The sequence below is a fragment of the Pygocentrus nattereri genome, chromosome 7 (assembly GCF_015220715.1).
Source record: "Pygocentrus nattereri isolate fPygNat1 chromosome 7, fPygNat1.pri, whole genome shotgun sequence".
Lineage (NCBI taxonomy): Eukaryota > Metazoa > Chordata > Actinopteri > Characiformes > Serrasalmidae > Pygocentrus > Pygocentrus nattereri.
In genome coordinates, this window is record NC_051217.1 from 13,587,445 (window position 1) to 13,602,317 (window position 14,873).

General features: G+C 37.3%; 1 protein-coding gene across 1 annotated transcript in view; it reads right to left on the bottom strand.

Annotated features, from left to right (window-relative positions):
• The window catches only part of spon1a (spondin 1a), a 129,173-nt gene that overhangs the window by 82,492 nt on the left and 31,808 nt on the right, over window positions 1-14,873 (bottom strand). Inside the window, exon 6 of the mRNA XM_017708738.2 lies at window positions 5,844-5,992. Within this exon, the coding sequence (XP_017564227.1) occupies window positions 5,844-5,992 (149 nt within the window). The remainder of the gene's footprint in view (window positions 1-5,843; window positions 5,993-14,873) is intronic.

Below are 14,873 nucleotides of genomic sequence, written 5' to 3' on the forward strand. Positions count from 1 at the left end.
GACAGATGGGCGTACACATATAATACTGCTCTCTGAAAGGGTGACAGAGATGGATATACACTATGATAAATAAAGCCATTACTGCCATGCTCTTTGCAGCGCTTGGCTCATCTGTACTACCACGCCTGCTTGGCTCACTAAATGCAACCTTGCACAAACTGAAATCACAACACTTCTGCCACCCACTCTGCCTCTTTTTCCTTTCAAATTTTGATCTGCTCATCCATGTATGCACCATCAAGAGCACCCGCACCCCACCCCCCACCCCATCCCACAACACCACCACCATCCCTCTCTGCTGAAACAGAAGCAATCTGTGTTGGTGTCAATTTATACTGGAAGTGCTTTCGTGCTTTCATGCCCAGATTCATCTCAGCTACAACATCACCTTTGCTGGGATCGTTTGCAAAATCACAGTGACAATGAAGCATGCATGATAAGCACGATAAGCAATTACTGATATCTGTAAAAATCCAGCTGATAAAGCAATGGTTGGGGGGGGGGATTGGTGGGGGGGGTTGGCAGTCGACCACCAACTAGCCAATTCATAAAACCTAATCATTTGAAAATTACCCACCCATGACCATGACCATGATTTTTAAATATAAACACGGTACATGATATCTTACCTCACATAAAATGTTTCTATAACAACCAGCTACATACCATGGGAAAGACTGAATTACCAAAATCCTACAATTGTCATTACCTTGAGTAGTTGTTTAGGGTGAATGATTGACTGTGGTGTTCTTCTTGTTTTTTTCACAGCACTGAACTTTGTTTTCTTTGCCACAGTCAAATACCAGCACTTTCTAGTTACTTTCTAGCTAGTATTTTCACTTTCAAAGTACTGTCAAACTTAATGGTTGATACATTTTCTTGAAAAAAAAAAAGGTTTAATACATGCAAATAAATCATACATACTTTATTTTAATGCAGCTATTGTTAATTTACAGAAACTAAAAAACTAATGAGTGATTTTATTTCAAAGACATTTGTGTTTGTTTTAATGGTTATTACTGATATTATTATGTTGAAATATTGTATGTCAGAGTAACATGTTGAAGTGGTGAAACTGTTGCATTACAGTAAATGTTAGTATTTCTAATAAATTAAATCACTGTAATTTTACAAATTCTGACCATCTTTGAGAAAACATACTTTCACATGTCAATTAATGGGTTTTGCCTGCCACCCTTGCTACTGGACTTTTTTACTTTTTACACAATGTAGTTAAGTAGTCTAAATGATCCAGCACAGCTTAGCTAAGTTCCCACTATAAGGAGAACCAGTTGAGCCAGCTAAAGCTGCGTTTATATGTTGATGTTGGTAAAGTGTCTTTTTGTGGCTCATTGTGTGACTAGTAGTAGCATGCAACCATGCAAACACTGCCTTTTTCATTTGTGATTATCAAAGGAGAGATTTTTCAGTCTCTTTTATCATTTAAGTTAGTGTTCCTGGTGCTAAATACAGGTGTGAATGTGGTAACTGCAAAGCCCACCTTCCTCAGATGCAATTACTCCAATAAACACAACTATCATTAAACCAGACAAGAACAACAGCAGTTTGTTTTTGCAACTGGAATGCGGCACACCCCAAGAGCCACTTTGCATGGCATGGCAACTTAGCCTGTGGTGGATGCCATAGCATCGTGGCCTGAAAACAGATACTTCAATTTTTGTATTCAGTCCACGATGATATGGCATTTTGTATATTTGTCTACCAGTACATTCCAACCCTGTGAACATGGCCTGATAAATACTTAAGAGAAAACTGACAATTATATCAGTGTCTAATATATCAATCACTTTTAAAACACATGTGTGTTTAAATTATCTTCTAATATTATTGTTCGGATTTTTAGCTCATTACCATTGAGGTCAGTCATAAGAAATTTCAAATTTTGTATAAGAAGAGATGTCTGTGAATGTAGCAAAATGAAAATTTTAATGAACAGTAAAAAGGCTGGTGGCCAAACAAGTACAGTATGTTCAAAACAATGATTCCAGCAGAAGGAGCATTCTGTCCTATTCAGTATACACAGAGATTCTGCGCCTTTCCTGCTGTCTCTCTGCACCAGTCTAAACCCTCTCCAAGTAACTAATGGGATGCTTTGTTTCAACTTATGTGATGGATGTACAGTATGCATCGACCCCTCACTGTGCAATAAAGGGTAGTGGTAGAAGTGGTAGAAGCCATTGTTACAGGATCCTTTAAGTGTAAAAGCATTTTGTTATATGTGAACCCCAACTATACTGCTTCTGTTAACTCTAATGGTAATTTACAGTACTCTATCTGGAGAGACTGATTTCAGAAGACACATGGTGAGGGCTGATATCGCACAGGTACGGTGCTGTGTGACAGGCATGGATTCTGCTTTTATCACACAGCTACCTGCCCTCCATTTTCAAAGATGAAGGCGAGATTCTTTTGTCCCCTTGTGATTTGTCCTCGTCGCAGCGTGAATGCTCGGGGAATGGAGGAGTTCAGCCCCCAGCCAAGGAAACGTGTTTCATCACAGATATAGATCCTAACACATCTCCCTCCAGCCCCTTGCCACTGGTTCCTGCTGCAGTCGTTCGATATCAGACCCCCCTGATAGAAGAGTTATCAGTCTCCCTCAGTGTGAGCTTCTTCCCTCCCTCCCCATCCTCCCGTATCCTCGTCCCCTTTCCATCAGGGTTCTGTTCCAGTCTAACATGCAAGTGTATTGCCTAGGCTGACTGAAAGGCTTAGATAATGAATCAGTGTTCTCAGAGCTAACATCAGGCAACCAGAGTAAACGCTGCTCGACAGAAGAGGTCAAAATGGATTCAGTCAGAAAGAAAGATCTTATCACCACTGTTGTATAATGATATCAGTGTGAATGGAAACTCATAGGACTAACCTTGGTCAATGGCTGCTGAAGTCGCACTTGAAAGTTTAAAGTCTCAAGCCAGGACTTATTTAGTAAAACGATGAAAAATGACTGAGTTATAGTAAGTTGTAAGTGAAGAATGTTTGAAGTTAATGATGGCCATTCAGATGTAGAAAATCTAAAATGTTAATGCTACCATTGCTACTACTCCTAGAATGTTCATTCCAAAATGCTGTCCAAAACCATTGGTGAAACTAAGAGGTTTAAAAAGACTAACAGCTAACATATATTCATGGTTGCAATTTAATGGAATACATATTCATAATACAGAAAGTATCTAAGTTACATTTAGAACACATACAGCACACTTAGCCATACAATTTTTTAAATATATACCATCTTTAAAAGATGCTTTTCATTAAATGTATTAAAATCAGCATACAGCATGAAAATCAGCATACATCAACATTATGAGCCAGTTATTAATCTCAGCCTTACTTAACTCTTTTAAGGAATGATAGAACTAAACAGTCTTTTCAGAAGTGGATATGGTCATGAGTGATAAGTGCAACATCAGTGTTGTTGCATGCATTTTGTGGAACGTTATATATATGCCAATAATTGAAAATCACATAGCTACCCTTTTTATAGTCAAATTTGCATGATTGGGATACGCCAAATTACAACCCCAATTCCAATGAAGTTGGGATGTTGTGTAAAGCATAAATAAAAACAGAATACGATGATTTGCAAATCCTTTTCAACCTATATTTAATTGAATACACTACAAAGACAAGATATTTAATGTTCAAACGGATAAACTTTATTGTTTTTTTTTTAATTGAGAATTTTGTAACATCATTTAAATAACTAAACTGATTACATGAGGAACTGCCAACTAGTGACAGTGAGGAACAGTGTGCTGTTGTAATGAAAAGTACCACAGCAAAGTCTCCCATATGCCTTCTCAGTATATAGAGGTGGAGGTGTTCTGAACACAATACCTATTGTGTGTCACTGATACATATAGGTGAGTCTATTCTCAGTATCCAGCCATACCTATTGCTGTGCTCACTGAGAGGAACACAAGTAAAACCTTGGACAGGTCACCAGTCCCTCACAGGGCAGACACACAGACATATACATTCACACATGCACTCACTCCTAGGGGCAATTTAGCATCTCCAATTTGCCTGACTCCAATGTTTTTGGACTGTAGGAGGAAACCAGGGCAACTGGAGGAGACCCACACAGACACAGGGAGAACATGCAACTCCACACAGAAATGACCCTGGGATACATCTACTTTATACATTGAATAAAAGCAATAGGCAGTGGTACGAGGTCTACCGCAGATGACAGCCTTTTGACACATGACACGTTATTACAGAAGAACAGATATTTCGTTACAACTATCATATATCAAGTATATGTGTGTAATTACATGAGTAAAAATTGAAGTTGATGCACATGTATATACATAAGCTGTGTAACTACATATCTGTTAGCAACACAATTTAAAGGAGGGCCAAGAATTCTAAACCTTTTTTTTAAAATCAAGTAAAGAAAAAAAAAACATTTAAGAAGATTTTATTTCTCAAGACAGTCCAGCCTCTGGTGTTTACTGCAGCTACCTGTGTTCCTAGTACCTAGTAGTTTTTAAAAATACATGTAGTTATTTTATAAATTTGTACATTTGTATTAATTATTTATTTAAAACTGTGGAGATATTCAAATATTAAAAAGTAAGAAGTAAAAAAAAAGTAGGGCTAAATTGTTTTGGATCAGGCAGTCTACACAGTGCATATGAATTCAAACAAAGATATTGGCAGAAACCTGTGAAATCACATTTACAACCCACGATATAAGTAAATGCATGACTGAAAGCAGTGATTGTGAAGATTTGAACTGACACTCATAATGCCCTTGCTGCTTTCTCTGTACATGGGAAAGAAGGAGGACAAAGGGAGGTGGAGAAGATTAAGGTGAAGCACTGCTGAAGAGAGGCTCTGATGCACACTCTGGAGAGAGAGTAATATGCTCATTATCCACCCAGACTCCACGTCTGCTACATCACTTTCATCATCCCATACTTTCCAACATGGCAAAATGCTACATGGCAAAAGTGAGACAGACTTTAAAAATAGGCGCAGTGATAACGATAGAGATATATAGAGAGAGATGTGGAGCCAAATTCAATTCAATCCACTTCAACCAGTGAAGTGCAGTGCTTTATTGCTTAAAAAAATCAAGGAAACAGAAATCTGAGAGCTTGCAATAACATTTGTGCTTCAATTCGGTGAGAACAGCAATCTTTTAAAGATCTAAAATATATCTATGTGCTGTGCTAAACTGTGCCCTTGTAGATTACACCATTGTTTACTCCATTTTTGGTCGTCCTCCGGCATTGTCACTTCTTCATAACCATGTAATTACACTGTTACACTGCCATAGTAAGGTAATGACCACCCAGTGCCGTTTCTGTGCTATTTTATCATTACTGTCCCATGGATGCAGCCTCTAATTCCTATTATTATTCTTATCAGACTCCTTAAAAGACTACAGGGATAATGCGCACCCAATTTGCAGCAAGGTAAATTAGCATTAAAACAGAAAGCATTTGGAGCAGTGGGTTTATCACTAATGTCTTTAGTTAAGACAGGGGCCCACTGAACACACAGCGTAAAGCATGTTTTACATTATTTTATCATGCAAAACAACACTTAGAACAAATTTAAATCAAGGCAAGCACCACCAAGCCCCACCCAGCTCCCACAGGCACTGATCCAGTAATGTTTTCTGACAATATTAGCAAAATATCAATTAGAAGAGCATTCTCAGAATATTTTACTGAACATGATTAGTAATCTGTTTTGCATTACCACTGTTCTAAAGACTATGTGCCAAACTATTGTCCTCAGCAGAATTATCATTTAAAGACACCATGACTTTGTGCTTAAAAGTCTCACAACATATGTTTCCTTACCTTCTGTCGAATCTCCTCCTCCATCTTGACTGGGGAGCCTAGCTCTGCAACCTGTTTCACTCCTTCACTTGCATATCCTCCATATTCCCAAAGCACATAGTTCTTGGAGTGGGATGCCCCAATGATGGCTGACCAGTGGTTGGCTCTTCCTGTAAGAATAATAAATATTTCATGATGTGCATTCAATTACACACTTTTATGAAGGAAAGCAGCCACACAGAGCCCTTGATTAAGTATATACACTATTACTCGAAGGAATCACTGTTCAAATGTTTTGAATCAATGTTGTCAATGATCAAAACATGTTTTGATTGCTGAATGCATAAAATGTTTCAAGCAGTTAAACTTCAGAAGTTTTAGTTAATTCAATTCAATTCAACTTTATTGTCATTATACAATACAGGGTAGTACAGTATAACGAAACACTATCTAACTGCAGTAATAAAAGGTGCATAGTAGACAATGCAAAGACAAAAGACAGTAAAAGACAAGACAAAGTGTGCATAGTCAGTAGGTACAAGTGTCGAACATAGACAAAATGTGCAAGGTTATAGCAGGTGTATTGGACGTATAGACAGTTACTGCATAGTCAGATATTCAAGTGTATCAGGTATATAGACAGAAATGTGCATGGTGCATTGCAGTACAGTACAGTAAATGCAGAAGTACTATTGGTAAAATAAATAAATAAAATAAAAAAAATCGGTAGGAGGCTGGGAAACTAAAAAATTTAGACATTTTTGATGTTTCCAGAATGCAAACTGCAGGTTATTCTAAAATGACAGAAAGCTGTAAAGCAACACTGAGAATGACTCACATTTCAAAAGTCCCTTGAGTTTTTCAAATCTCAAGAAAAGTAACCTGATAAACATGACTGTTTGTACTCCAAAGTGGTGCAGTCATCTATGTGTTTGCCCTATGATCAGGAATTTGTGAGTTCAATTCCTGGCAATGCCACAGCCATCCATGGCCAAGAGAATGTAAAAGGCATCGCTCACTCCTCTGTCTTAATGCAATGCTAGTAAACGTGTGTCTGTTAGCTGATGCAACAGAATTGGATGTTAATGTTCTCCTCCAAGCATGTTAAGCTGACCAAAGACATTGAGTTATCAGCATTTTGAAAAGGTTGTAAAGTAATGGAATACATGTAGCAACACTACAGATATAAAAAAGGTACATTTATTCCACTACAGTTACAAAATCAGATTACAAGTACAGCCTAAAAATGGGTGATTACTAGCAAGATTACATTCAAACCACTCTCAGTTATTTTCTTGCCTGGGTTTCTCTCTATGGGCTCAATCTGTTGTTGCAAAATGTAAATTTTGTTGTTAGGGTTTTTTTGTGAGATAGAGATGGAGAAAGAACAAAGCGCTCTGTGGTTCTGGTGAGGGGAGGCAGTGTGTTGTGAGTGGCATGAAAAAAAAATCTCATAACAAGCAGCATGTTTACTATGGCAACAATGATAATGTATAACTGATAGATCCAAGCTAGACTAAAATTTGCCTTTCTATGTGGTAAATTTCACTTTTCTTGCACAGTTTCTTTCACTGTTGTTATGACTGCAGTCATGCAAATCTGCATCCTTGTCAGAAAAGTGTAACTTAGACATTAAACATCAAGTTGGGATGAAGAGTTTTCCACATGGCACAGAAAATGAAACAAAAAATTGAACCAGACTGTGAAGAGCTGCATGAAGCTCTGTCTTACAGACTTATATTGACTGAGGGGTATAAACAGCTTCCTTAGTAAGCTTCCTTAAGAAGTCCATGTCATTCATGTGAGTGCAGTTTAAAGGGTAAGTCACTTTGCTTGGCAAAATAGGAATATTCCAATATTTGTATCTCAAAATGCATATGATTTATATACCAGAATACCAGATTAACTCAAGTAAAACATTTAATGACATTTTTAACTGGCCTTACACACAGAACACACAAAGCACAGACTCTTATACATCACCTGCTTGTTGTGTTAGGAGGTCTTCCTGCTGATATATATATATATATATATATATATATATATATATATATATATATATATATATATATACAGTTGAAACCAGAAGTTTATATACACTATATAAAAAGACATATATGCATTTTTTTCTCACTGTCTGACATGAAATCAGAATAAACTTTTTCTGCTTTAGGTCAATTAGGATTACCAAAATTATTTCTATTTGCTAAATGACAGAATAATGAGAGAGGGAATTTTTTAAGGCAATTTTTATTACTTTCTTCAAAGTCAAAAGTTTAAATACACTAAGATTTCTATGCCTTTAAACAATTTGGGACAGCCCATACAATGATGTCATGTCTTTGGAAGCTTCTGATAGGTTTATTGGCAACATCTGAGTTAATTAGAGACACACCTGTGGATGTATCTTAAGGCACACCTGAAACATACTGCTTCTTTGTGTAACATCATGGGAAAGTCAAAAGAAATCAGCCAAGATATCAGGAAGAGAATTGTGGACTTGCACAAGTCTGGTTCATTTTTGGGTGCAATTTCCAGATGCCTGAAGGTGCCTCGTTCATCTGTACAAACAATTATACACAAGTACAAACAATACGGGAATGTCCAGCCATCATACCGCTCAGGAAGGAGAATGGTTCTGTGTCCCAGAGATGAACGTGCTTTGGTCTGAAATGTGCATATCAACCCAAGAACAAAAGCAAAAGACTGTGAAGATGCTAGCCAAACTGGTAAGAGTGTGTCATTATCCACAGTGAAATGAGAAAGGCCACTCTGCCAGGAAAAAGCCATTAATCCAAAAGAAACATAAAAAGCCAGAATGATGTTTGCAAATGCACATACGGACAAAGACCTTAATATCTGGAGACATGTCCTGTGGTCTGACGAAACTAAAATTGAACTGTTTGGCCATAATGACCATCGTTACATTTGGAGGAAAAAGGGGGAAGCTTGCAAGCCTGAGAACACCATCCCAATTGTTAAACACAGGGGTGGCAGCATCATGTTATGGGGTTGTTTTGCTGCAGGAGGGACTGGTGTACTTCACAAAATAGAAGGCATCATGTGGAAAGAACATTATGTGGAAAAACTGAAGCAAATCCTCAAGACATCAGCCAGGAAGTTAAAGCTTAGGCGCAAATGGGTCTTCCAGATGGACAATGACCGGAAAGCATACTGCCAAACTGGTTACAACGTGGCTTAAGGATAACAAAGTCAATGTTTTGGAGTGGCCATCACAAAGTCCTGATCTCAATCCTATTGAAAATTTATGGGCAAAGCTGAAAAGACATGCAAGCAAGGCGACCTAGAAACATGGCTCAGTTACAAGTCATACAGTTTAAGGGCAATGGTACCAAATACTAATGAAATGTATTTAAACTTTTGACTTTGAAGAAAGTAACAAAATTGCCTTTAAAAATTCCCTCTCTCATTATTCTGGCATTTAGCAAATAGAAATAATTTTGGTAATCCTAATTGACCTAGTATATGTAAGTATATGTAAACTTATATATATATATATATATATATATATATATATATATATATATATATATATACACACACAAAAGTATACACACACACACACACACACACACACACACACATCACTTTACTGTAGTAGTACACCATTTTTATAAGGTAATCAGTAATCTGTACTAATAATCTGTACTGTAATTCCATTTTCCATTTCCACTTAATGTGTACATTCACTTAATACGACGGTAAGTCACCCTATTCTCAAGGCATCTGTATGACACAGTTCCCCTGTAAGAGACGGAGTATAACAGGTTAGGTAAACTCCTGGCACAGAGGTACCATCTGTCAACCTCTGACACCAAGCCCCAGCACACACTGCTGCCCTGCACAGCCCAATCGATGTGAAACGTGCTCCCCAATTACTCCAGCTCTGACCAGTAATTAGCCCAGCGACAGCCATGACAGATGTCCCATCAAATAGTGACCACAAATAGCTCTCACTGTAGACATTCAACATGGCCCCTAAAACTAAGTGTGCTTAAACCCAAAGCCTCACACTCGTTTTGCAACAAATGCTGTGATCCTGTGATGCCATGAAAGCTAACAATTTACATCATACATAATAATTTAATAAGGATGCTCACAAGGTTTGTGGAAACCAGCTGCTTTGACCTGTTTCTGCTGCCATAACTTAATTTATTCTATACCAACACATACCTTAATTAGGTTGAGTCAAGGGAAACTCTGCTGTGTTCAGGCAATCAGTTTCTATGAAGGGTTTGGCTATGCTGGGCCCATCAAGTTTTACAGTGTAATTATGACTGAGGAAGAGCACACGAAATACCCAGAACTGTTGTAATATGAGTATGAGCTGTTTTTCAACTCAGTTGATTAAAGTTCTTGGGGGAGACTTAGCAAGATGTAATAATCGTAAACCATGCTAATAAAATCCTTATGTGTAGCATTCTCTTATCTAAGCCATTAAAACTTCAGTATAATTACCAAAAGTACAGTACTCTGCAACAGTCAGAGACCATCACTGTTTTAATCTATATCCAGGGAAAATTATCATTAAGTACAAATGAGTGATTTTTCAGCATCAGGAAACAAGCAGAAACATTTAACAGAAAAGTTACACAGAAGCCTCAAACAACTGAATGTGTCACTCTTTTTTGTCTACCCAGATGTCTACCCACTGCTTTTATTACAACTTCCCTTCTTTTCAGAAGACTTGCTTTCAGTTTCTTAGAGATTTGCAGGGATGTTTTTCCACACCTTCAAAGTTCAGTCTCAGATGTTAGTTGCATTGTCTGCTTCTTATGATCCCAAACATGTATAATTCCAAACATTAAATGATGGCGTGGCCTGGACTCTGGGACAGTCAGTCCATTGTTCTGAGATCAAACAGCTTTTTTTGTTTGATCTGCAAATTTACAACTTTTTTCCTAGATGTTTCTTTCTCAGTAAGTGCTTCCTGATAGCTAAACATCCTTCCAACTCATAGTGCTGAGTTGTCTTCTTACAGTGGAAGGATGGACAGAAAAATCAATGGGTTTCTTCAGGTCTGAAGCAAAAGTGGAGCTTGATTTTCTCCTCTCTCCCAAGGATAAAAACTTTAAGTTCTTATCTGAGAGTGACAGTTTTGGCTTGTTAGCAGTCCCATTTTTTTAATTATATATTTTTTGAAAACTTAAGTTACCCTTCCTTATGTGAATGGATTAACTTAAAATGTAAAACAAATCCTGAAAATGTATAATTTGTACTGTTTTTCATACATACTTACATATTAGGTACACCTACCTGATATTGCCCATTTTATCATGTTCACCATACAAGCACACTTTGTAGTTCAATTACAGGCTCATCAATGGTAATCAATAGTCAGGACCCTAAAGGACCACCACTGAGGTATTATTTGGGTGGCATACTAACATATCCAGTCAACAGCATCATTTGGCCAGAAATTGACCACTGGTGAAGGACTAGAAACTGTGTAGCAACAGGTGAGCTATCATCTCTAACTTCAGATCTACAAGATGGACCAACAAGATAGGTATGTCTGAAAGAGAGAACAGTGAGTGGACATAGTGTTTAACCCCCTGGGGTCTAAGGGTATTTTCTCCATTTTTTTCATATTCTCTTAGATTCATCTTTAAAGCTACTTGCAGATAATATGGTTCCCATTTGTTTCAAATTAAACTGCTCAGTTTTCGTTATCACTACTTTCCAAAACAGCTGCAGTGGCTACAAACTTTTCTTACATCATTTTCCACATATTTCTGATGTTGACTTAATGAAGAATGAAGGGTTTCCAAAGTGATTGGTCAGTTCCTGAGTGTCCATTTGTCAGTTTCATACAACATGTAGACGAACACACAAATCCACCAATTATGCACAGAGAAAGGCAGATGACGTTTCTTAACGCCTCATTACTCATGTACAATCTCGCAATATGGTGGAATAGTAAGGGCAACTCTACAGATTCAGGAAATGTTTGAACCATATTTCTGCGTTGTATTATCACAAAAATGGAGCAACATACACAGAAACATCAAATTTGATGCACAGGTACATTCATGGATTCCAGAGGTTTAAAATGTCCAGTATCACTGCTGTGTCTGATCCACTAACATATCACTATCATGCTAGTGTCATTGCAGTGCTAAGAATGATCCACCACTCAAATAATACCTGCTCTGTGGGGGTCCTGTGGGGGTCCTGACAATTGAAAAACAGGGTAAAAGAAGGAACAGATGGACTGCATTCTGTAATTGAAGATGTACAAAGATTGAAGATGTGCAAGGGGATCTAATATGGTAAATGAACATAAATATTATTAGACTTGTGTTCATTTAGGCAATTACCTAAAAAGGACACAAATGACATAAAACTAAATGGGAAATTGAACAAAGTTAGAAATATTTACCTCTAAAGAGTAAAGTGCACTCTATATCCTCAAATCATAATATACAGAAAGTTATGGCATGTGGTGAATCCTGTATGTGGTATGCAAAAGGTAAAAAAAAAAACTTCCAAGGACAAATCCAGCATTGTTATAAACTGTACAAGCAAGTGATGAGACTGAAACGGAATTACAATAACCCTGGGACAGAGAACTCCTCGAGAAAATCAGATTGTATGAAGCTTTCCGAATGGCAGTGCTTATTGGTGAAAAGTTCTGTTGCTAGGGAGACGTACAGTAAACAGATTCATAATTCTCCTCCAATTTCATAAGGTGCTGCTGAAACAATGAAATCTGTATCCCAGGCCACTCTTTATCAGCCTGCACTGGGATTTTAAAGCCTCCAATCTAATTTCCCTCTGTACTGAAACTATTCTGGTGGCATGCCGGTGTGCGTACAAACATCCAGTGCAGAAGAAGTGCTTATCACACTCTCTCTGTAAGGTTAATCCCCCTAGTCAATCCATCAGGCCTGCATCACGTCTCAGTGACAAGCTCTGATGTTCAAACCCTTATTTTCATATTTCCTGTCAAACACAGCAGTAGCCTCTATCTCTCCCCAGTAATATTCATGAAAGTTTTTTTCCATTGCAGGCAAAACCTGTTTCCAAATTTTAACCCATTAGAAATCGAGAGTTATTAGTTCTGTTGAAAGGCTGGAGTCTTCTTAAAAAGTCTTTAATCTGATATTCTGGTGTTATTCACAGAATTACCATTTATAATAAAACACTTGAATGGATAAACACAGAAAACAAAACAGCAAATTAATTTGGTACAAATGAATGCAATTAAAAAAAACATTTATATATATTTTGTTTGGCCCAATATGTATCTAAATAGACCTTCATTATTAAAGAGGTGAAATCTACTACTTAGTATATCACAGATTGTGAGAACAGTGCACAATGGACAGACATAAAAATGTTGATGTAAAGCATTGTTTGATGAATGAGCTTACACTGTTATAAGTATTACTGTCAACGTTCTCTATAATTTCATGGTGAACACCCATTTAAATATAAGATTAAATGATTTATTTAATGGTTATTACTGTTATTATTCTTGCATAATACCGTATCAAACTGTTGTACTGCAGTAAAAGGCTTTTTTTAGTTTTTCTAAGAAATTAAATGATTAATTTTCTGACTTTCACCGTCATTGAGATTCATTTTTTACACACACCCACACCCATACATATATATATATATATATATATATATATATATATATATATACACACACACATACGCATGATGGTTATTTGTATATATAATAATGACTATTTATTCCACACATTAAGTGATAATGAGAGTTTTGGGTCAGTTTTGGACAGAATTATCTTGAGCTGGACTTACTTTTGGACCTAAAGTTCGCAGCTGTGGGTGAGATAGAAAGTTATTAGACTGTTTTCGAGGTGCTCATTTTAATTAAGTTACAGTGAAAAATGATTAAACTATTTTTTTTAATCTAAAAGGTAATTATTCTGCATAAAATCGTTATAAAATATCATTATGCATAACATCAAATATTTAAATGAAAATACTTAATCCTACAGATCATTCTTGGTCCAGAACAGATTGTACCACAAAGTCTGTGCAGCTTGTCTCTCTTGTGAAAGACTCTTCAGAAAGTACGTTCCGCCTCCTAAACTGGAACAATCAGACGAATTGATGTACTTCAGTGTGTCTCAGTAGAGATTTCTGTGTGTAAAGCTGAACATCATCCATCTGTACTTGCTTCCTCACACTAAAGAGTTTTTTTGCACGTCTTGGTAAGATTTCAATTCCCTGACCCTCTCAGCCATCTGACTCAGCTCTGCTGCCATATCAATCCAGTCCCATTCTCCTCCTCTTCACTGTTGTCTTCTGGGGACCTTGACCCATCTGCCACAAAGCTACAGGATGATCAGAGCTGAATGACATGGTGCAAAAAGACAGGGGCTGATAAATGGACACAAAAAAAAGATAAAATATAAAAACTTGCCACAGAACAACCTTTTCTATCAGAAAGTGTGTCAACGCTTGTACTCATTTGCTTTGTGTCTCAAGGACAGATGAAAACATGGTAAATTTAGCCAGACAACAGGTGCCACTGCATCATACTGAAGCTTCATACTGTGTCTTTTTCAGCATCCTGTGTTCAACAGTCCACTTAGCAACTGCTCCACATAGCAACTGTTTCTTAATTGGCATATGTGTGTATTTGTGGCTAAGCATGTGTGTAAAACTGACCCACCTTTTTGCCAAAGCTAGCATCAGCACACACAGTTTCTTTTTGTTTCCTAAGCTCATAAATTTTAGGGCAGCTCCTTCCTTGGGTTTATCTCACTCCCGGAGTCCATTCTAATCAGCGTATTGATCTGGGTTGCCAGAGCACAAACTCGAGTGGAGAATGGTGGTAATCCCTAGGCTTAATTTACTCTGAACAAGGCAGTCTCAAGGTTATACACAAAGCCCACAAAGACAAGAGCAGTTTAGTCTTGATGAGATCAGTTTTACTGAGGGAGAGAAAGTACAGTGGGTCAGGGCACATTTAGGTCCCTTTTAAAGGTATATGTGAAGCTAAATAAATAAATTGGCTAAATAGATCTCTGAAGTTGTGGGTCATTTTGA